Source organism: Kwoniella dejecticola, chromosome 3 (genome assembly GCF_000512565.2).
Source record: "Kwoniella dejecticola CBS 10117 chromosome 3, complete sequence".
Lineage (NCBI taxonomy): Eukaryota > Fungi > Basidiomycota > Tremellomycetes > Tremellales > Cryptococcaceae > Kwoniella > Kwoniella dejecticola.
The window spans coordinates 977,419-998,017 of NC_089303.1; the positions used below are offsets into that span (position 1 = coordinate 977,419).

At 47.7% G+C, this 20,599-nt stretch overlaps 7 protein-coding genes across 7 annotated transcripts; 3 read left to right on the forward strand and 4 right to left on the reverse strand.

Annotated features, from left to right (window-relative positions):
• Positions 1 to 315: 315 nt before the first annotated feature.
• I303_102749 (uncharacterized protein) lies at positions 316 to 3,253 on the reverse strand (the record flags this gene model as incomplete). The annotated part of the gene is made up of 14 exons (XM_018406098.1): positions 316 to 366; positions 451 to 576; positions 685 to 739; positions 827 to 927; positions 1,043 to 1,096; positions 1,177 to 1,280; positions 1,378 to 1,500; positions 1,583 to 1,824; positions 1,904 to 2,040; positions 2,111 to 2,167; positions 2,233 to 2,290; positions 2,358 to 2,384; positions 2,456 to 2,569; positions 2,721 to 3,253. 14 exons carry the CDS (start codon positions 3,251 to 3,253, stop codon positions 316 to 318), a joined length of 1,782 nt encoding a protein of 593 aa, XP_018264592.1.
• A 653-nt stretch (positions 3,254 to 3,906) lies between these two features.
• On the forward strand, positions 3,907 to 5,318 carry I303_102750 (uncharacterized protein; the record flags this gene model as incomplete). Its single annotated transcript, XM_018406099.1, has 5 exons — positions 3,907 to 4,216; positions 4,355 to 4,488; positions 4,558 to 4,615; positions 4,774 to 4,958; positions 5,058 to 5,318. 5 exons carry the CDS (start codon positions 3,907 to 3,909, stop codon positions 5,316 to 5,318), a joined length of 948 nt encoding a protein of 315 aa, XP_018264593.1.
• Positions 5,319 to 6,494: 1,176 nt separating this feature from the next.
• On the forward strand, positions 6,495 to 9,333 carry I303_102751 (uncharacterized protein; the record flags this gene model as incomplete). The annotated part of the gene is made up of 10 exons (XM_065968619.1): positions 6,495 to 6,527; positions 6,683 to 6,756; positions 6,862 to 6,925; positions 7,074 to 7,221; positions 7,298 to 8,484; positions 8,550 to 8,572; positions 8,675 to 8,808; positions 8,895 to 8,938; positions 9,036 to 9,109; positions 9,198 to 9,333. 10 exons carry the CDS (start codon positions 6,495 to 6,497, stop codon positions 9,331 to 9,333), a joined length of 1,917 nt encoding a protein of 638 aa, XP_065824691.1.
• A 486-nt stretch (positions 9,334 to 9,819) lies between these two features.
• I303_102752 (uncharacterized protein) lies at positions 9,820 to 11,706 on the reverse strand (the record flags this gene model as incomplete). Its single annotated transcript, XM_018406101.1, has 7 exons — positions 9,820 to 9,846; positions 10,175 to 10,234; positions 10,357 to 10,602; positions 10,738 to 10,891; positions 11,024 to 11,106; positions 11,274 to 11,354; positions 11,650 to 11,706. 7 exons carry the CDS (start codon positions 11,704 to 11,706, stop codon positions 9,820 to 9,822), a joined length of 708 nt encoding a protein of 235 aa, XP_018264595.1.
• A 543-nt stretch (positions 11,707 to 12,249) lies between these two features.
• Positions 12,250 to 14,402, reverse strand: I303_102753 (uncharacterized protein; the record flags this gene model as incomplete). Its single annotated transcript, XM_018406102.1, has 8 exons — positions 12,250 to 12,369; positions 12,488 to 12,868; positions 12,947 to 13,015; positions 13,081 to 13,602; positions 13,671 to 13,765; positions 13,839 to 13,950; positions 14,038 to 14,181; positions 14,265 to 14,402. 8 exons carry the CDS (start codon positions 14,400 to 14,402, stop codon positions 12,250 to 12,252), a joined length of 1,581 nt encoding a protein of 526 aa, XP_018264596.1.
• Positions 14,403 to 14,735: 333 nt separating this feature from the next.
• On the reverse strand, positions 14,736 to 16,652 carry I303_102754 (uncharacterized protein; the record flags this gene model as incomplete). The annotated part of the gene is made up of 5 exons (XM_018406103.1): positions 14,736 to 15,815; positions 15,896 to 16,012; positions 16,073 to 16,259; positions 16,337 to 16,510; positions 16,585 to 16,652. The coding sequence occupies 5 exons, from the start codon at positions 16,650 to 16,652 to the stop codon at positions 14,736 to 14,738; spliced, it is 1,626 nt and encodes a 541-aa protein (XP_018264597.1).
• A 388-nt stretch (positions 16,653 to 17,040) lies between these two features.
• Positions 17,041 to 20,553, forward strand: I303_102755 (uncharacterized protein; the record flags this gene model as incomplete). Its single annotated transcript, XM_018406104.2, has 5 exons — positions 17,041 to 18,801; positions 18,867 to 19,283; positions 19,333 to 19,437; positions 19,510 to 20,030; positions 20,088 to 20,553. The coding sequence occupies 5 exons, from the start codon at positions 17,041 to 17,043 to the stop codon at positions 20,551 to 20,553; spliced, it is 3,270 nt and encodes a 1,089-aa protein (XP_018264598.2).
• Positions 20,554 to 20,599: the final 46 nt, after the last annotated feature.

Below are 20,599 nucleotides of genomic sequence, written 5' to 3' on the forward strand. Positions count from 1 at the left end.
AATTTGTAAAAAATGTTCGCAGATCGGATATAAGGTAATGCAACTCTGTAGCTATACCTCCTTCGCTGTGACTGTTGGGATACAAGCGTGGTCATGCGAGCGGAGAAACCAAACATGATTTACTTTGTTCAATTTCATTGGTCCTGTACAAATACACTCGAGCCGACACAGTATTAACTAATTCACTGACGAAGTATTGGTATTGTAACATTCCTATACGATGCTAGGCGAGAATACTCTCTTGATCCGACAATCCGACAATCCGCGGTGCAATTTTATCTGATCTATTCTATTCCATTTTTTTCTCGTTTCAATTTAACCCTGGAAAGCGTACCTCTCTCTTAACGTTTTGCCGTACAAGAACATCTACAACAGAAGCGTCAGCAGGCATCCATGAGCTCAAAGATCGGGATCGACATCGATAGAACGTGGACATGTCTTCAGACCTACGATGAAGGGAGCGGGTATTCCCAAAATAGCGACACACGCCAAGAGCGTATTACCCCATCCCCAATCAAGTTTCTCGAACATCTCAGAGGCGAATAAAGGTAGTATGCACGCTACGATTGACCGGGCCTAGCGTAGGTAGGGTCAAGTCAGCATCGAATCCGCGGAGCTCGCAGGTGCCACAAAAGTGCAGGAAGGGCCGTCGAAAAAAGGTGATTTCGACTCGACTCAACTCACGGCAGTAGCTCCTGCGATTGCTGCTGCAGAATACGGATGAAAAGCATCTACCAAGCTGGATATCGTTCCAATTGTTTCATCAGCTACTGCTTTCGTTTATATCCGATCACCACGACGACCAAAGACAGGCAGGTGGACATACAAGTTCTGTATAGTGTTGAACGGTAATACCAGCCCTATCCCTATTAAGTACTGCCCTATTATAGGCGCTATCCAATGCGTATGCGAGTTTGCGGTCCATCCCTAAAATCATTACTGTATCAGCGCTGCATCACCGGTAAGAATGCAAGAGGATCAGAGAGATCAATAGCACAGACAAGGTGATCATGATGACGAGAAAGACGAGGAGGAAACTCACGTATATGAATAGACCAATCGGCATCGTTATCATTCCACAAGCAGTCAGAACAAGCTATGACCCCGACAAAATAACATTAGGATTTTATTCTCATTCTTATCGAGGTTTGGAATGGCTAGTTTGACCTGACATACACGATATTCGGGTTGTCCTTTATCGCCATTCCTCTTCGATAGGTATTTGTATATCCGATCTTGCAAGTTCGCAGCTACGATAGCAGCCGAGCCAAAACCCAATCCTGACTCTCAATTGTCAGCTATGCCTGTTGAGACCTCTCCTATGCGGAAAGTGGCCAGGTATTTGAGGAAGGATCGGATTTCGCCTTTGCGACTCACCTAGGCCAAGGTATGATAGAGGCAGAGTACCTTGCGGCCACTCATAAGAAAATAAGTCGGTCTGCGAGAAAGGCGGTTTACCGAATAAAAGCGGTATAGTCGTCAAGAACAAGTAAATCAGACCTGTGATCATCAAAATCAGGTAAGCCACGAATGCTTCAACCATTCAGAAGATCAAAGATCTCGAAGTCGTGATTTGACGTACCATACAGATAAGCATAGTACATGGAAAACGCAAATGCCACAGGATTGGTAAACAGCAATCTGGGTGGTCTCGAGAATGCCCGGCCATAAACAGCCAACATTTCCGATTTAGTCACCATAGCTGGCATCCACGAGAGATCAGGCAGCCAAGTCATCGGATTGAACGGCGAGGTTGATCTGGCTTTATTACCGGATTTGGTCGGTGTATGTATTGAGTTATATACCAGGATCTTCTGAATGACACTGGGTATTGAGATATTCGACTCAGCATAACAGATGGGATCCTGATACAGAGCAGGACTGGAGCAGATCGAGGACTTACGGAGCATAAGTCTCCCTCATGACCACAAGCAACAAGATGGTGTTCAACGTAGCGACGATGGTCATAAAGTAATATGCCCATCTCCAGCCAAAATACAATAACCAGTATCCAAGCATATTGCCGAGTATAGGTCCCGACTGAACAGCATGGTCAGCATATGAAAGATCCTGGTATATCAGAGCAGCATGCATAAGTGTCAACGCTTACCAATGGACCCAAGGCGTAAATAGAGATCGGCTTTCCCCTTTGCGAAGGCTCGTACAGCTTAACGGACATTGAGGTCTATTAGCTGAGTGGCTTGACGTGAGAGTAGTACGGGGCGCACTTACATCGGCACAAGTAGCTACGCCCAGAGAAGGAGGCACAGAGGCGAATACCCCGCAGAAACTGCTCGGGATCGAATGCCAATCGATCAGCTTGGAACCTCATGAACTGTTACACTCTTAGCACTCACAAGCGTAATACAATGAGTGTTGCCATACTGCACAGAACGTTAGCTTATTCAATCCATTTGGCCGCAGACGGCAGTCCAACAGAACACAGGGGACTTACTTGTTCGAGAAACCCGTACCTAAGAAAAAGATACAGTATGTGGTTTGGGAGGAAATATACGCTATTTGTCGACCGTACAATTCCGATATAGGGGCAAATACGAACGGGCCAGTCCTATATATCCAGATCACCATTGTCAGCTCATGATAACATAGACAAACAGTTATACTTGACTGGCGTAGCTACACTCAGAAGCGGACATCGGTCGTCTTCGCTGAATCAAAAGGGAAAATGGCGAGAACGAAACGAAATCGATCAAGCTTACCCAAGTCCCAAGACATAAGCACCAGGAATCAACACCCCGACTCTAAAGCCCACTCCGAACTCATCTCTCACAGCATGCATCCCCGGGATCCCAATTGAACTTCCAGCTGTCGAGATGAACCCCGTTAGAAGCAGAGTGATGGTAATTCCCATTTTGCGGCGCTCCGTCCAATTACGCGGATTCGCTTGAGAGGCAGGATATGAGGCTGTCACTCTACGGGCTTCGACGGTAGATAGCGAGGTGGGAGTAGGTCCAAGCTCATTGCCATTGCCATCGCCATCGCCACGTCCATTTTCAATCCCGTCTCGATGGGTTTGTGTCGATATCTGCTTTCTTGATGCGTTGGGTTTCGCACTTGGTGAAGAGGTCCGCGGCGGTTGGATGGCGATATCGTCCACCGGTCCTTCCGGTTCATTATCATCTTCATGCTGTTCATTGCCTCCATGTGCTAGTTGAGATCCAGCTGTGGATCCTCCTTGGGTGCCATGATTTGATGTTGATTTACCTGCTTCGAGATCGCGCACGCGGTTCATGATTCTTCAAGCGCTCGTCCGACCAAGTATCGGATTGTCCAGTCCAGTCACTGTCGAATGTTGCACCGTGAACCTATATGTACAGTCGGAATGGGAGCACTGCTGGAAACGATTCTAGCTATATACATCGCATGATGATGGGTCTGTAGGTGGTCGAGTTATCGAGTGATCGAGGCGAGTCAGATCTGCTTTTGCTGGTCAAGCAACCAATATTCGACTAGATTTCATGTTATTTATACATTTCTAATGGTGATCTGATGAATTCGGCCGCGGTTACTGACCATCCAAAGGCACCAAACCACCAAAACCAAACCGACTTTACCCGAGTTTACATTTGATCGGCGAAGACCGAGACTATATCACTTAGCTTTCTCACGGTGGACACGAGTCACTTTGACGTTAATCCTGCAGTGCCGAATGAAAGACGGGTTATTACGGCAAATCATCATGGGATCTCAGCACAACCTTTCAACTTTTTTCATCCTCAGCCTCCAATCTCAAACCTCAGGTCAAGTCTACATACTTATCATAGTGTATTAGGGAGCGGCTACTTCACGCGACTCTGTTACCATCACTCACTGCAACATAAGGATTCTCGAAACTAGCTTCGATAGGGGGATTGGTGTACATCGGGCCCCACCTGCCTTGTCAATATGTCGCTTCTCCCTTCCATCCCACGAGCATGTAAAGCTTCTTCCTCCCGACTCCCTCACTCGATCTCCGCACCAGTACCTCATATAAGACCGCCAAATATATCTTCGACCAGGAGCCTGTCGTTATTGCCCTCCAAGTCACCTGCCTCGATACCCTTCCTCTTGCCTCATTTTGGTCTCGGCGGTAAACACCAAGTCCACCTTCCTCTGTATGGCGCCAATGGCAACGGGAAAGGCAAAGGGAAAGGCAAAGAGCCTCAGAATAATCAGGAAGAGGAAGTCGATGACAGAGAATGGGATATTCGGGTCGGTGAGTCTTTCCTTATCCAGAAGCCGTATTCTTTAAGCTGCACCGCACGTTGTCCACTCCTGTAGCTTGAAAAGAACGGACGCAGTCCATTTAAATTATCTCGCTATAACGGAATGTACTGACAGACCGCTATGCTAGCTCGTGCGATGATTCATCTTCGAGAGACTCTACCGTTGATATTCGATCCCGAAATGAATTCTACCGAAATGTTCCCTCATGATGTCTTCAGCAAGCATGTGGTATTGAAACTGCCTGCTCCATTACCTCTCAAAGTGAGCGGAGGTCCACTTTTACCATAATATGGTCACCTCGCTCAATGCCAGATATCGGCTCCATTGTAGATATCGTCATTATCCGGCTACTCGATGGCATACTCTCTTGCGAGAAGTGGGATGCAAGGTGAGTTTCTATCTCTATACATCTCATCAAGCACTCCTGCCTGAAGTGTACATTATCAGTAGACCATGCAATGCACTGTCCCGCTCAATGGATCATGACCATTCTTTGCTCGTCGTGGTTTTGAATTGAATCCTGCTGACCCCGTCATCTCGCAACAGCTTTACACACCGATCTTCGCACAGATCTCGAGAGAATGTCATTCTCACCTTCGCCCGCGAATTTGGCTCAATCGGATCCCAGATCAGCGTTGATTCTCTCCAGGAAACCCACGCCAACACATCGTCAGAGACAGATCAGAGTCCAAGTAGCCGTCTATGGTATACCCAGATTACCTCCTCACAAAGTAAGTTTCCTCTGTCTGCGTTAATACCCTAGGTCAATCGATTATCGCCTTATCCGTCATAAGGAAAGATCTGGTTTGCTGATTTTGATGCGTCCTTAGGAAGCGAAATGGTACACTTCGTCATTGTACACGTTCTCCCCTTATTCAGGCTTGATAACTTCACATGAAGTCGAGACCATCAGACCGTTACCTGGAGAAGGAGTAGCGGAATGGTTGATGTCTAGATTGTTAGGATGGACTTCTAGGCAGAGTATCAATGAAGGCGCGGTCCCTTGTCCTAGAACTGTTGCTTTGCCAACGTCAAGTGAGATGGAGAGGTTCAGAAGACGTCCAGGTTCAGGAGATAAGGATCGCCCATAAAAGAGTTGCTCTGTTGTTGTGACTTGTATTTCTGTTTGTATCGATTAGCTGGCGAGTCCCGCAGGTAGGCTGATTGTATTTGTAGACTTTTTCCCAATGTCTGATATCTGCACCGTACAGAGACATACGGTGTACGTTTTCTTACAGGTGATATATGCAGTAGTATACGCTGGGATTACGCTGGGCCGACGCAGGAATATTCTGTCCGGTTTGCGTGGCATGTGATCAGAGTGTTCCTGATGAGTCATCACTCAGCTGAGAAAATATTCCCGAACTGCAGCTTCTACCCCGCCATTGCGTCTTATGGGATTGATGCGCCTCCTACCATACCTGCTGACATGCACCAAGGAGGACGGAGGCGGGGGAGGGATTGTCCAAAGTACTGAACGGTCCATCACACCGACCTGTGTGTTGTCGAAGATCGCTAGAGAAGGTCCACATTCCTCATTCCACATTCCTTTGATGGTTTATGAAGGAATGCTTACGTACTTCCTTTAAGACGTCGTCAGTCCCATAAAAAGCCATAGTAGTGCTTCGGGTCAACAGACAAGACTGTACGACTGACTGAGAGATCAGTAGAGGTAGTAGGAGTAGTGTTAGTAGTACGCAAGTGCGGAATCGAATGAAGATGCATCAATCAATTACAGTATGACATTTGCTGTCTTCTGAGTGAGACACGAATGCAGCGGTAAATCAGATTCGATTGCATTTGTTTATTTACTTCGGCCTCTGTCAATTTCTCAGTTTTCAAGAAGGCATAATAATTGACAACATACATCCATTCAAACCGTTCTCAATTTTCACACCTACAACTCACGCCAAATATCTTGATACTCATACATACCTCACTGCATCCGTCGTAGTTGTGTGAGAAACATACTTGGCTGAAGTGCAGTATTCGCGCAGATCCGAAGTCAAGTCTTTCGAACAGTCAATCAATTAGTTTGTCCACCATCACAACACGCAGATAAAGGATCCCTTGGCGCCGTAGAAGGTCATGACGAGTTCATGATCATTCCGACTAGTTGGTTCATATCGCACACGCCAACTAGAGAAGCTCTATCTTGAACTAATCTAGAAGATCGGTTCAGAAGACCATCAAGCCTAGGCAGGCCTATAAAGGGGTTATCTCGAGGTATATAGCAGTGGTATAATAAGGACATAATTTGTGAGGTGATGTCACCTCAACGAGAAAGAGAGGAATACGATGCAAGTCTGATTCTTTCTCTCAAATTCGGATGGTGGAAATATTGAGCTGATGACAATGCATCAATCCGCTCTGACCCTCATTCCGACTCCCGGCGACCACTGACTTCACGATTCCTTTACACCGGCTCGAAAATACCTGAACGGATCCTGAATAGATTGAGGACAGCGGTGGGGAAGAGGACGGCCATGACGATCATGATCTGGCCAGTGAAGGGGGAAAAGGCTCTTCGTGCGTTTATAACATTCTCCGCGATTACACGGTCAACATCTTCGAGATTTCCCCTTCTGTAAAAGTTCACCCTCTGGCTATGGCTGATATGTCATTCGTTCATAGTTCAAGCCAGGTACGGAAAGCTCAGAATAGGATAGCGCAGAGGGAGTTCAGACTGCGAAAGCAGGTTAGTCATCTGACATAGTACTCCATTTCTATCTCAAGTGACAGTTTTGACTCTTAATCTTTTTGCCTTGCTAGCAATATGTAAGTTTCCATCCTCACATCGATGGACTACCTTACTTGCAAAATGTTGACGGATAAGAATCTCTTAGATACGAGATCTCGAAGCAAGAGTAGAAGTGTTATCCGGCGACAAGGAGGAACGTATAGAATTGATGACTCTTCTTGTGAGAAACCTGTTGAAGGAGAACAAAGATCTCAGAGGTATGGTAAAAAGCATGGCGAGCTTCGTGGGGGAAGGTGAGCCATTACACCTGTCCCAGAAAGTACTCTCGAATCTTGAATGATCTAGATACTGATCGTTGTGTTTGATCAGGTCTGGGATCATGTTTACCTCGACTTGGCCTGTCGGCAGATGGGCTGGATGCAATTCTAAATCGATCAGACACAGATACAGCATACGAAGCGTTCGTTAACCTCAAAGCATCGAAAGAACAGCTGAGCAATAACCCAGGGATGAAGTTCGGCGAAACTCGACGGAGGGCAAGTACGATGAAGCGAAAACGGGACACACTTGCTGAAGAACCAGGAGGGTCGGAAAGTCAGAAAGACAAGGGCAAAGTCGCCGGCAGCGCAGCAGCGAGTAAATCGAAAAGCGGGAGTGGGAGATCAACGCCATTGAACGATAATCTGCAAGCCACAAATCAACCGTCATTCTTCTCATTCCAACAACCTGGGGAGGGTGATGATTATCATTACCTTTTCCCCGATCTGGATGCATTGCTATCCGAGGACACAGCATCCTCCTTTCCTCGCGCATCGTCAAGTCGGCCCTCACAACAACCGCAAGTTCGACCGCCGCCGCCGATCGAAGAAGGGGATCGATTTGATCCCCGAGCGTTCCCCAGTGGAAGTGGGATGACATACAACAACGGTACTCGTGCTCATGGGTATGCTCAGCACATCATGCCTTCATCAATGGGAGGGGAACAGTCCCCAACGGAGGACAAAGACTCTGCCCCAATATCTAATCTTCCAAATACTGGGTCTGCGGCTATACCGGCATCCTCAGGATACTTGTCTGCAGCTGGACAAATGGGTTATTACGATGGTATCCCAGCGGGGAATGGGCTTTCGACTCTACCCTTGTCGAATCTCGGTAGCGGCAGTAACAATAACGGATTCGGAACAAGTATACCTTTGAATTCACCCGATTCCTTCGTCCCTGGCACTAGCAGTGGAACCGGCGGCCCTTCAGGGATGAGCGCAGAGAATCCAATTAGCTCATTAGCTGGCCCAAGGCCTTCCCCGCTAGGTATTGATACGCCGGGAAACTATGCGTCTCGACACCCATCGATCTTGTCCGACGACCCCACGCGTTCGACACAATCAAGACAGCAGTCCCTCCGCGAAGCCGTGGCGGCTGTGACGAACACAGATAATCCTCTTGAAGGACCGGGAGTAACGGCTGCTGAGCTTGCGGAGAGACGAAGGCAGCAAGACCAGCTGATGAGGATTATAGAGGAAGGTGATCCGGCAGATAGGAAGATGGAGACTATGCAGGTGGGTCACACTCATCATCCGAAAACATGAATGCCCTACTGACGATACGACTGCTACGGGAATAGTTAATTACATATCACTTGAATAAGTGAGTCCGTTTAGATATAATGGTGGCGATCCCGCTAGCCTCAGCTACAGCTACGATGGCCGAAAGATCTATGGACTGATTGTCTATGATTGTGGATTCCAGTTTCAGGATGAATCACGAATACCACTTACCGCCCTCTCTTCGTCCAACGGTGGTGCAACGAACTATTCCTCACGAGCATGCTATAGATGGGATCATCTTCCCTTCAGTCAGGGATCGCATGATCTTATTAAGAGGTAAGTTGACTCCCCTCGAAGCATCTGAGGCGTCTTGATTCGTATGCATATCGGCAGGATGCTGGTGCTGATGTGTCTGTATTCAGGACGATACGATCTAGTCGAGGTGTTTCATGCAATGTTGACAGAGGTGAGTCAGGCTGGATGGTTTTGAAGGTCGAGAACGGGTACAAGCCCTAAAATTCATGTCGGTCGACACTGACTTTGCGTTCCTTATATCTTGTCAGTTCGAGTTGCATGGCGATGATGTATTGGATCACAACAATTATGAAATCTCGGAGACTTTCATCGAGAATTTTAGGTGAGAGACCTTTCCTCTCCCGTGCTCTGTGTGGGCTATGATTGGGCGATCATGTCGGATTGAGTTGACTTTTATTTCTGTTCGATAGTATCCTAATCGATGATTCGGTCATCAGCATCTCCAACAAATGGAGAATACAGAGAGGTTTGAGCCCTTTGACTTTGCCTGATAGGGAAACGATGGGTCATCCTAGTGATGGACGAAGGATACATGCTGCCCAATAGGAAGAATGACAATTACTCATCATCAACCTTCACCTTCGACGCATGAGTATCTACGTCAAATCTGCGATTTCATGTAATGTCATGTCGATTGTCGGCTGATCGGAGCAGCCAAGTATGGGCAAGTAGTGACATATAACATCATACTCAATGTATCGAGCCGAGCCGAGCCGGTATAGGACACGTTGAGAGGTGGATATCCATCTCGCACTTCAGAGCTCTGGGTCTCAATGACTCTTCGTATCGTTGTGTACACCCATAGAAGAAGTGCTCTGTAAGTGATAATAGTGATGATAGTAGCAATAGTAGTACCTCGCATGATCAAGTAGCATGTCAATCACATGAAGTCCGTATCCTCTCCTCCAAACGGATGTTAGATACCGATAAATGCTGATCTTATTGAGTATTGAGCCACTCAAATGCTCGGTTGATAGAATTAGGCCTGAAGATGATTCGCGTGTGCATTGTATTCAAACTCAGGCTTCGACCTCAGATCAGAGTCAGACAGCCATCGAACTAACAAATTGTCGTCGCCTACACATCACGATGAGCTGCTCCGATATGCCGAAGCCGCTGAAGAAAGGACAAATGCTCCGCGCAGTAGGACGAGCCGACGATGTTCATGCAAGAAATACATCTAATTGGTGTAAGAGGTATACGAGACAACGCGAGATTGAGCTTGAACTTAGGGATTTGTCACTCTGAAATGCAACTTCGCTGGACGTGCTTGGCTTACTATCGATCGAAAATTTCAAGAATGACACGCAATCAGAATCCATATCAGCATCGCTTCTCACCAACAATACCAATGTTTACGAAAGATAATGATGACCACCACACTCACAGTGTAGAATTTCCTATTTTCGTTGACACCGAAAAGATCATGTCTCAATTCAGGTAACATCTGGATGAAAAATTGCACAAGGATAAATCAATCATCAGTCATCTTAGGCATAGGTATGGGTGTATGCTTGCAAGCTCGTTCGAATGAGATGGATCGGCCGTGAGGACAGACGCATGACTCACTTTCTCTTCAAGGATCTTCAATCTCTCTTCAAGGGTGTTATCGACCTTGATCTTACCCTTCAACGAACTTCCAATCACCCCTCCTGAGCTCTCATCCGATAGTGAGCTCTCGAATTGGACTTTGGACTCTCGGCCTGAGATATCCTTGTACTTCTTCAAGGCTTTATCAGAGGCTTTCCTGATTAGGTCGCTATCTTTCGGTCGGTGGTTCAGGGTTACTTCTGTTGAGAGGAGTTTGAGCAGTACCTATACGGGATGACGCCAAACCATCCAAGTCAGTTTATCAGTATACTCCACGCTTTTAGAACCAATATGGGAAGATGATACGAATGAAACAACCAAACTGCAAGAGCGAGTCGAAAGTGGTACAAAGAAACTCACCTCAAGGATCAGGTTCTCAAGAGCTTGTTTGTACTTGTCACCCTCACTGAGATCTTTGACTTGCTTGTTAGCTTCCTCGAAGATGGATTCCAGGTGGTCGTTTCGGGATCGGAGAACTTTGATACGCGAGTTGTTGATCGCCGTTGATTGCGAGCTGTATAACACGGCACATTTCAGCGATTAGCAGATAGCTCGACAACGTGAAGGGTGATCCTGCTGACAGGCAAAGGTGACGACAAAGAGACATGACATGCTCAACACGAGAGAGGTGTAGAAAGACACGCACATTTTCCAGCCTACTTCAGCTTGTTTCTTCTTCTTCTCGAATTGCGAGTCGATAGCCAACGACTCTTGTCTGACTATCTTTGCCTGTGGGTGGTAATTGGCGAGAACAACGTCAGCTCAGAATATTCATCTCTCCCGCCTTTCCTACAGCTTGACCAATAAGAAGACCCTTGAACGCAGATAAGATTGGACTTGGCGTATTGATAGGATAGGAAGAAGCACAACGCAACACAACACACAACAAAACTCACCTTCTCAATAGCAAACTCCTCGTCCGCTTTGACTTGGATCTCTCGAGCTTTCTCCCTCGCTTCCTGGGAGATGAACGCGACCTAGAGGAGGTAAACAAGCAAGCACCAATCAGCAAACAGGAAACAGGAAGAATTGGCACAGGTTTTCTCTCTTTCTCTCTTTCTCATAGTGCATAAGCAGGATACGTTCTCCTTCTCCGAATGTCTGCATTTCATCCGACAGTCTCTCACTCGGTATGACGATTCGTTCTCCGGTCTGATTTGGATTTTCGCTCGCTCTGACGTTGACTTGAACTTTCCCGAATTACAGAGAACAGGAGAAAGGATCCTCTCGCTGGCCAAGTTCAATTTCAAGTGCGGACTACACCTGACTCACCATCTTGTTCATCTCCGTTTGGATCTCATTATCGTCCAATGCGCCTGATCGCGACATCTTGCTTGCTTGTCTGTCGATGTCGATGTCGATGTCGATGTGAAACAATGGAAGGGTTTGAGGAAGTCGAGAGTAATAATCGCCTATCTATGTATACTCTATACGCTTGTCCAAGACTGAATGGAGTGAATGGGATGAGTGTGAGTGTGATGATGCAAGTTACCCTACAACCGTGCGCCGTTGACCGGTGCATTCATATCACTTATCCATGTCACCCATTTTAACAGACCTGGTCCGTGGCACTACGTCCACAAAGCCACAGAGCTGCTACCCATGCCCAAGCCAAAGGCAAAGGTGCATTTCATGCATTACAACAAGAATAACATCTATCTCACTCGTTTGATAGCTGTGTACATTGTCCATGTATCCATCGTTCTGGAATTGCGAATCGTATGCAAAGGTCATTATCCCAAAGACACCAAAAATCATCAACCAGACAGTATAAACGCTAGAACGGTAGCGCAGCGCGTGGAGCACATTTTCCTGACTCCGATGGCTTTGACTCGTACCAAGCGCACAAGCTGAACTGCGTTGTTTCCACATCTATTGCGCAAGTCTGTTTAGCCGACTCGCAGTCGAGAATCCAGCTCGAGGTATAGTCCCCACGGCTCTTCCACCCGGTTTCATCGGACTCAGACCGAGTGGTATTACTCCATCACCACTCTGCAAGACCAGCGGAATACTGTCAGCCTGAGTAATTTCACTATTTGTCCGTGGCGAATGAGGGATCAAAGAACACAAAACAGTATAGTATAGCATACCGTAGGAAGAAATAACTCACGCCCATAATCGGATCCCACTCGAAAGTCGATTTCACTCCGCCCATTAATCGCTTCTTCTTCTTCGGCAAAGCAGTAGCGGCAGCACTAGCAGCAGGAACCACTTCTTCGGCCTCCTCTTCAGTATCTTTGTCTTTGGGTTTGTCTTTCGGTTTAGACACCTCCACTGCCTTTTTAGTAGCTGCTTTGGCCTTTGATACAGGTTGATTATCCACATCGGAAGTCTCAAGCGGTGTCTTCTTTGTCTTGACGGGCGATTTAGCGCTAGCGCGTTTGACAGCGGGTTTCGGTTTTGAAGAGGCGGTCTCGTATTCTGAATCACCAGCTTCGGGCGAAGGGTTGGCTGAGGCGGATTTACTCTTTGGCTTTGATGGTCGGACAGGCTAAATTAAAAAGTTTTTGCTTTCAGGCTCCAGGCTCCAGGCTCCAATGCAAAGTAGGGAAGATCGACTCAAGCTCACCGATTCTGCCTTCTTTGTCTTCTTTTTCGGCGCAGGTACTTCTTCATCCGAGGACTGCACAGGACTCGTCTGCGCCAATATGCCAAATCAGCCTAAGCATCCTTACGTCTTTATGTCAACACAAATGTACTGACCTTCCTTATCCGTTCTTGTACTTTCTTCGGACTATTACCTCCCGTCGCCATCTTACTCTTCAATCCCGCGAGCTCTTCTTCCACTCCTAACAATTTATCTCGCTCCTCATTGGCTTCTCGAATCTTGATCTTCAAAGTTCGCTCCCGGTCTTTGGCAAATCGCTTATGCTCTTCCAACTCTTCGACAGCCTCTTCAAGCTGTTCTGATCTCTTCTGCAAATCGTTCTTCAGTGTCCTGATCTGGCTCATATATTCTTTTTTGTTCTTATCCACGCTGGAAGTTTTCGACTTCTCATCTTTCAGCCAATTATCCAACTCCGCCTTCTGCTCTTTTTCCTTCTCTTTCAGCAATTTCACCTTGGTTTCTAGGGTTTCGATCTTGCTTTCGAGGTTGTTGATCGTTGACTGGGCAGTCGATAATTCCCTCTGTGTGGAGATTAGTTCTTTAGATGCCGCGGAGGAGGTCAAGCTGGATGAGGATTGTAGTTTGGTAAGAGATTGATTCGACCTTGATAGCTTGCTCTGGACGTCACTCAGTCATATCAGCCTGTCGTGCGAAGCTATCGACTACACGATTATGAAACCCGTACCTCCAGCCTGTCCAACAGCGCATCTTTCTCTTTCAACTCAGCGAGCAGATCATCTTCTTTAGCCTGGAACAATGAGATCTTATGATCCCGCATGACTGACGCGCACAACACGATGCAGATTAGCTGAAGGGTATCTCTCACACAGGCACACACAGATCAGCTACTCACTCCGAGCCTTCTCAGCTATAACCAACCTCTGTTCTAGCTCGACAATCTGCATCTGCTCGTGAGCTAACGCTACGAGAGCTTTCTGCTGTTGGACTATCGAGTGCAAATTGAGCTGTGCGTGACCGTACACATCAGCCGTCATGAGGCTTTGTGTTGTTTCACCTTTAGCATGTAGCTGGGCGAAGACAAGCCAACTCACCTCATCTCTCATACCTTCTCCTTCGGCTCGACATCTCTCTAACTCCCTCTTATGTATTTTCAGATCTTTCTTCAGCTCATTCAACTCTTCCGTCTTCTCTACTACCGTCGTCGAGTGTAATGACTTCTCAGCTTGGATCTTGCGCTACCCAACACGGAGTACAAATCAGTCAGCTTATACCAAGGAATGTACCAAGCAGATTAAGACTACAGTTCCAACAAACACACCTCGAGAGCTTGATTCTTCCTGACCAGCTCGCTGACTTGGGATTGCAGATTATTTATCCTGGCCTTCGTAGGTGCAGGTGTCTCTGCGCTGATATTTGACCCCATTATAGGCGGTAATCTCGGCGGTGTCCTCATCATTTTGTCCCAAGACCTTCAATTTCAATTTCCGATGCGTTCGAGAGCAGTCACTCCTCCAAAATGGGCTATGTGTATGTATGTTCTAGTCTGATATGTATGAATTCTAGTCCATGACGAGGTGTTGAAAGTCATCATTTGCTTTTTTGCTTTTTGTTTGTTTACATCCTCAAACGTCAAAACTCAACCGCGTCAACATCTGGGTGACAAATTACGTAACCAGCATTCATGTTGTAGATTGTTTGAGTAGCGCTCTACCAGGTTATTTGCCTTACAACATTCATCGTGCAGCGAAGTAATGAGTACAGAGCTCGTATGTGACCTCTACTACAGCCATCACGCGTTGATCCTTTCTTCCATTTCTGCTACTCGCAATTCCAACTCCATCTCCTCCGTCACTTCAGTCAACAGCCCTGCTTCCCATCTTCCCCATACGAAACCGGTATACAAAAAGGTAGCCGTCGCTGCTCCTAGTAATCCACCTACCAGGGTGAAGATAGGCTGTAGCCACGATTTGGGCTGCCATGCTGACCCGATCGTCAACGCTATCAAACCCACTAGCGATCCTAAGCAGATCTTCAGGTGGAATGAAGCTGTTTGTCTGGATATCCTAGTATATAGTCTCAATAGATGTAACGCTGATCTGACGGTGGATGATTTCGCTTGAGTCACACTTGATGTTGAAGTTCGAGGTGAGTTGATGTTGATATTGGGAGAGTCGGGCGAGGGGGGAGAAAATGTGGTTGTTGTGGGATTTATCTGTTCGGGTTCAGATATTAGCGGGACCAAAGGAGTAAATGAGTTGTCCGAGGATGACGTTGTGCCGTGATGCTTCGGGGAAGAGGATGTTGACAATTGTTGGGGTGGCATGTCGATTGTGAAGGAGGACGAAAGACCGAAATGATCGGAATATGAGAATGATTGCCCTGGTACCAGCTCGGTCATGACCACCTCGGACTTGATACATCGGAGCTTCGGCGCTTTCGATATCGATGATTGCAGGGGTTTTCCAATTTCCATATGCCCTTTTCCTGTAAAGTCTCCTAATTCTACTCCGTCTCCAGTACCACCGCCATTATCAGAAACGGCGCCGTTCTGTTCTGGGGTTTCTTCATCCCTGTACCCCCAGACTAGTGGTCTACGTCGAGCAATGGACGGCTGCCTGAAGAATATGTAGTCCAACCTCTTTCCTCCTTTTTCAAGTACATTATGCGGTATAGGTTTACCGGCTGAATATGTATTTAAGGGAGAGTCGCATGTCATACCGTACGAGCGAAGAGCTTCGTCGGGCGTAGGTTGAGGAGAAAGATCCATATTGGCTGTGTGCGTGACCGAAGCGAAAGAGTCTGTCAGATTGGCGTGGTTCTTCAACATGCCTATCGGTATTGACCACGGCTGCGAGTTGAAGTCGCCCATCTTTGGACAGGATAGAGGGGAACAATTCGCAATGTCAGTACAATCGCCATCGATGGCCTATTCTTAAAAGGGATACTTACAGCGAGGATGTATCTTCCCTTTGCCGCACCATTCTTGATCGCATTAGCAAGTTGCCAGGATTGCGCTATCCTGTGCGCTTGTCTCGTATCCGGCGGATGCTCCCCTGCTGCATGCATCTACCGTTGATTGAATTAGCATATGAACTATGACCACCTGAAACCGGTCGCAAAACCTACGTGGGTGTTCCAGATTTCGATTTCGCCTAATATAGGATGTATGATCACTATATTCGCAGCGGCTTTCTTGACGAAAAAGTCACCTGCGAAAGCTTGGGCTGGCGATCCGGAAAGAGAGTATGGTAACGCTTGAGCTGAGATCAAGGGGAATCGGGTAAAGATGGCTAGTCCTGAGCCAAGAGCTCCTCTATACGCTCACGCAAATGTCAGTTTGCACAGCTCAAGCAAGAGTGACTTCAGCAGCTATATGTCAAGCTGACTTACGTGTGAAAGAATCTTGAGAATGGTAAATTCTTCCTACATCCTTCTCTGACAGTCTCGAAGTCTTTGTACACCCAGAGTTCCTGCAGACATACTATATCGTAGTTCGATGAGGCCAGATAATCGGATATGGCTTTTATTCGGGCAGCTCGATCTTTCGAGATTATCGCTAATCCCCTAATATTGTTTATACATCGAACGATTCAGCCGTGCTGAATGCCAGCCTTCCATCGATTGACGAGTGGACTCACCAAACATTGAAGGAGAGAACCTTCAGTGATCGATCTGGGTGATCAGCGGGATAGATGTGCAAGCTCATCTTGATGGCTTCTGAGCCGGCTGAGCAGATTATGAGAATAAGCTGTTGTGTTGAAAAGTCCACGCAAAGAAGATTGGACGGTGTCAGGCTAATCTTATCGCAAACAAATCTCAGAGTGACGTAGGTCCCGAGAATTTGATTCCGTTACTTTACTTTGCTTTGTTGTCGACGCGCAGAGAGACCAGAGTGACCGAGGTCGACGAGACAACGAACAACAATTTCACCATCGCCAAGCCATACCGATGCGGCGATCGCTACTACGAAATCCCAAAGCTGTCGCTCTAGCTGTGGAGAAGCCTTAGCCAAGGGAAGAAAAGAGTCCCATCGACTTGCAGCGATGACAACCAGCTACCATCTCCAACCGTGACCCCAAGGCTAAATAAGCGATATGGGCGATCACGCTTCACCACCATCCCTTCGACCTGGCAAGAGGGTCCCTTCTGGCCCCCGCCCACCTCCTCTACCTCTGAGAGGCTCGCCAACGTCTTCAAAGATCTCGCCGAGTCTGAATCCCTCACTGAGGAAACAGACCTCTTTCGGATCTTTGGGTAAACTCATCTCCACGCCTGTAGAGTCGCCCTTGGACTCGATTATCGACGCCGAGCATGACTTCACCATCAGTCCCGATAGTCCGCCTGTACTCACTCCGGCAGCTGGTCCAAGTCAAGATGTATCAAGCGTCTCTGTACCGCCCTCACTCAAAGAAGCGCAGAACCAAGAGGAAAAAGAAAAGGAAAAGCAGGATAAAGGACAAGGGCGACCCCATGCTAAAACGATCACCGCTCTCCCTATGAGCAGGGAGACGTCCAAGAACCGCTCTCAGACTCTTCCTGACCCCGGTAGACCTTCTACACCTACTTCGGCCTCGTTCTTCGTAACTCGACCCGTTACGCCAACAGGTATAACGTCCCCACCGAAATCCAAGTCGAAGCCTAAACCATCCCGGTTGAACACCAGCAATCTGATGACGTCGACAGCGACCAGCCCGACCAAGATGGTTAGTCCAGGTATGAAGCACTGGCAACAAGTCAGATCGCACGTCATGGCTCCCACGCCAGCCGAAGAACGGGCAGCACACCACCATGGTCGGCCCCATCCAGCTAAGAAAATGACTGGTCTCGTCTCGAAAGCAGCGGGCAGGTTCGGCTTTCGACATGCTGCAGACAACGTCATAGGGTATAATGATAGGCGGAACTCGATGATGGGTATCTTATCCAACTTGAATGACTTGTCTCAAGAGGAAAAAGAGAATATTACAAGGGAAAGGCGGAAATTCGCTCGAGACGTTAAAGTCTGCCTAGATGCGTGTTGTCCAGAAGAGAGCAAGCGGAGACTGGCTAGAATAGGTTATGGTAGCGATAAAGGCCCTAGCAAATCTATCTTTCAGCAAGAGACGAAATCAAGTGGAATGTCGATGCATACATCAAGCCATCACGCATTTGGCAGTCAAGGGAATAACGTGAATGCGAAGTTTACTTTCGATCCGGAGTTCTCGGCCTTTGCCCCTCTCTTGATGGAACTGCACAAGCACCTGCCATCTGCACGAGCGAAGAAACCGTGGTCGCGAACGTGCCCTCATCATTCTGCTTTACTGGCTGAACTCGGCTCGGCATTCCTGCAAGATTCAACTTCTACAGATGGGGAGCGACAGCAGGCTCTCGAAGTTTTCGGAGTGATAGTGAAGAACTGGGCCAGTGATAATGCGGACGAAGAGCTCGAAAGATGGTTATGGCTTTCAAGAGCATTGCTTACAGATGATAAGCAATTAAGGAACCGTGGATTAGCATTACTCAACGGATTTTTACACCCGGACTCGAGTCTCCCGAAAGCGATTGATCGACCTAGAACGGCATTGGCCTTCCTCAGCTTGGCCTGTGCGTTGATCCAGCTCCTTCATGCAATCGAGATGTCAGGATACGGTAATGAAGATCACCTACAGATGGTCAATGGTTTTCTTGCGGATCTGAGTGAGGGCGATATCATCGATTTAGAGGAGACTTCTCTGGTCGAATTGCTAGGATCATTGGAACTAGGAGGATCGCTTGGCGGGGTAGATAAGGAATTAGTCTGGATGGCAGTGGGGATGATCATGGGCACACAGCCCTCTCTTGTGCCTTGGCTACTTATAGAAAAAGGCCAGGTATTGCAGGTGAGTCAGCTATATGTGTAAACGGTCAACCCTTTCGTTCACTGACCGGATTTGTACTTTTATAGCGATTCTATCCTCCACCGTTACTCCATGCCACTCCACCGATAATCCTCAACCTTCGATCCCGGTCCATATGCCTCTTCTTCACGTCCTACACTACTCTCACATCATCGTCGACCGACGTAACCCTAGCAATGCGTTTATGGCGCTCTGCGAGAGACTTCCTCATTCCTGAAATCGAGCATCTGCCAGATGAAGATGGTTCGTTGGCTCTCTCGGTATCTACATTTCTACTGCAACTCGAGTTGCAAGGGCATAAGCTAGATTCTGGTCCCGTCAACGAGCAGATCGACTCTTTCAGAATCTCGATGGAGCCTAAGCAAGGCATCAAACCGAGAGTTACTGAACACCGAGATCTTCTCATCGAATGTAGTGGCAAGACAGAGTGGAAAGCGCACTTAGAGAGCGCTGTCAAGCAAGTGGTAAGTCTGCGTCATTTAACTGTCATCTGCTCAGCTAACTCGAACTCAGGTCGTCGACGGCCCTCTTGGCGCGGTATGCAATATGACACAGTCATTCTTGCAAAATAAAGCTTTCGCGGCGCTTGGAAAAGATTGTGTCAATGCGCTTTTTATGGTAAGCTCTTTCATCGATTACGTTGGTGCTGCGCGAGCGCTCCGAGCGTTGCTGACTCTTTCTCCCGTTCAGCATATTACCTCCGTCTCTGGCTCTCTGGAAGATACTCGTCGGTTTCTCACCTGGCTATCGAAAGCTCAACCTCAACTATTCTACAAACCCTTATTCAGCTGCTCAGCGTCGACAACTCCGTCGTCACTGCTTACCAACCTGAAAGTGGTGAAGACCATTTCTGACGTGCTTGGACCTGCAAGGTTCTGGACTCAGGCGGATCCTCAGATGGTAGTCATCGTGCTCATGGGAGATGTCGCGCCTAAGCAACCCAAAGGCAAAGGAAAAGAGGGAGACAAGATCACTGTCAACGTCAAGCTTGGCAGATATGCAGTATTAATCCACCTCATCGAGGCCCTGGACAGACTCGACGAGCCCGCGGGGTCAGGTAGCAAACTTCGCGCTTTCATCGAGAGCGTCGAAGCCAGATTGGCTGCTTTTTTGATCGCCGAGGAACGCGATGGGAGTCTACCTGAGGGATACAGGGGGTTGATATGCCAATTGTTATTCAAGATGCGGGTCACCACTATGTCTATCAAACGGTATGTCGTAAGCCATCAGGGCCATGTGTCTCCACAGCTGACAGAATCGGATGGCAGGTCTGCTTGGCTTCCTCCGATGTTAGCCTGGTTCTCGGAGCTTGCTGGTGCCGACCCGTACCGGAATACGGACACTAAGGCGGATGATGAACAGCTGAATACCCTCAGGACACTATATCAAGGCATGGCAGTAAGTGCAGACATCATGGACAAGCCAACGCCTATGGTCAATTCTCCTCCATCGAAATGGACAGGCGGTACAGCAAGACGGGACAGCTTGCCCTTATTAGGTGAAAGACAACGCGCGATATTCGAAAATACTCTGGCCAAAACCCTTCCCTTTCTCCTTGTCACTGTCCATGCGGCTTTGTCGCTGGAAGATTGGGAGAGGCTCTTGCCGAGACTTTGGCATTATTACGACTCGTCTAGACCCTCAAGAAAAGCTTTGACGTTCTTGATCGAGAAATGTGCCGAGAAGATCCCCTCTCAGCTGAAAGCCATCATAATCTCCGACCTCACTAGGTGAGTCCAGTCACAAGAAAGGACCAAGCTGATAGACAGTACATGCAACT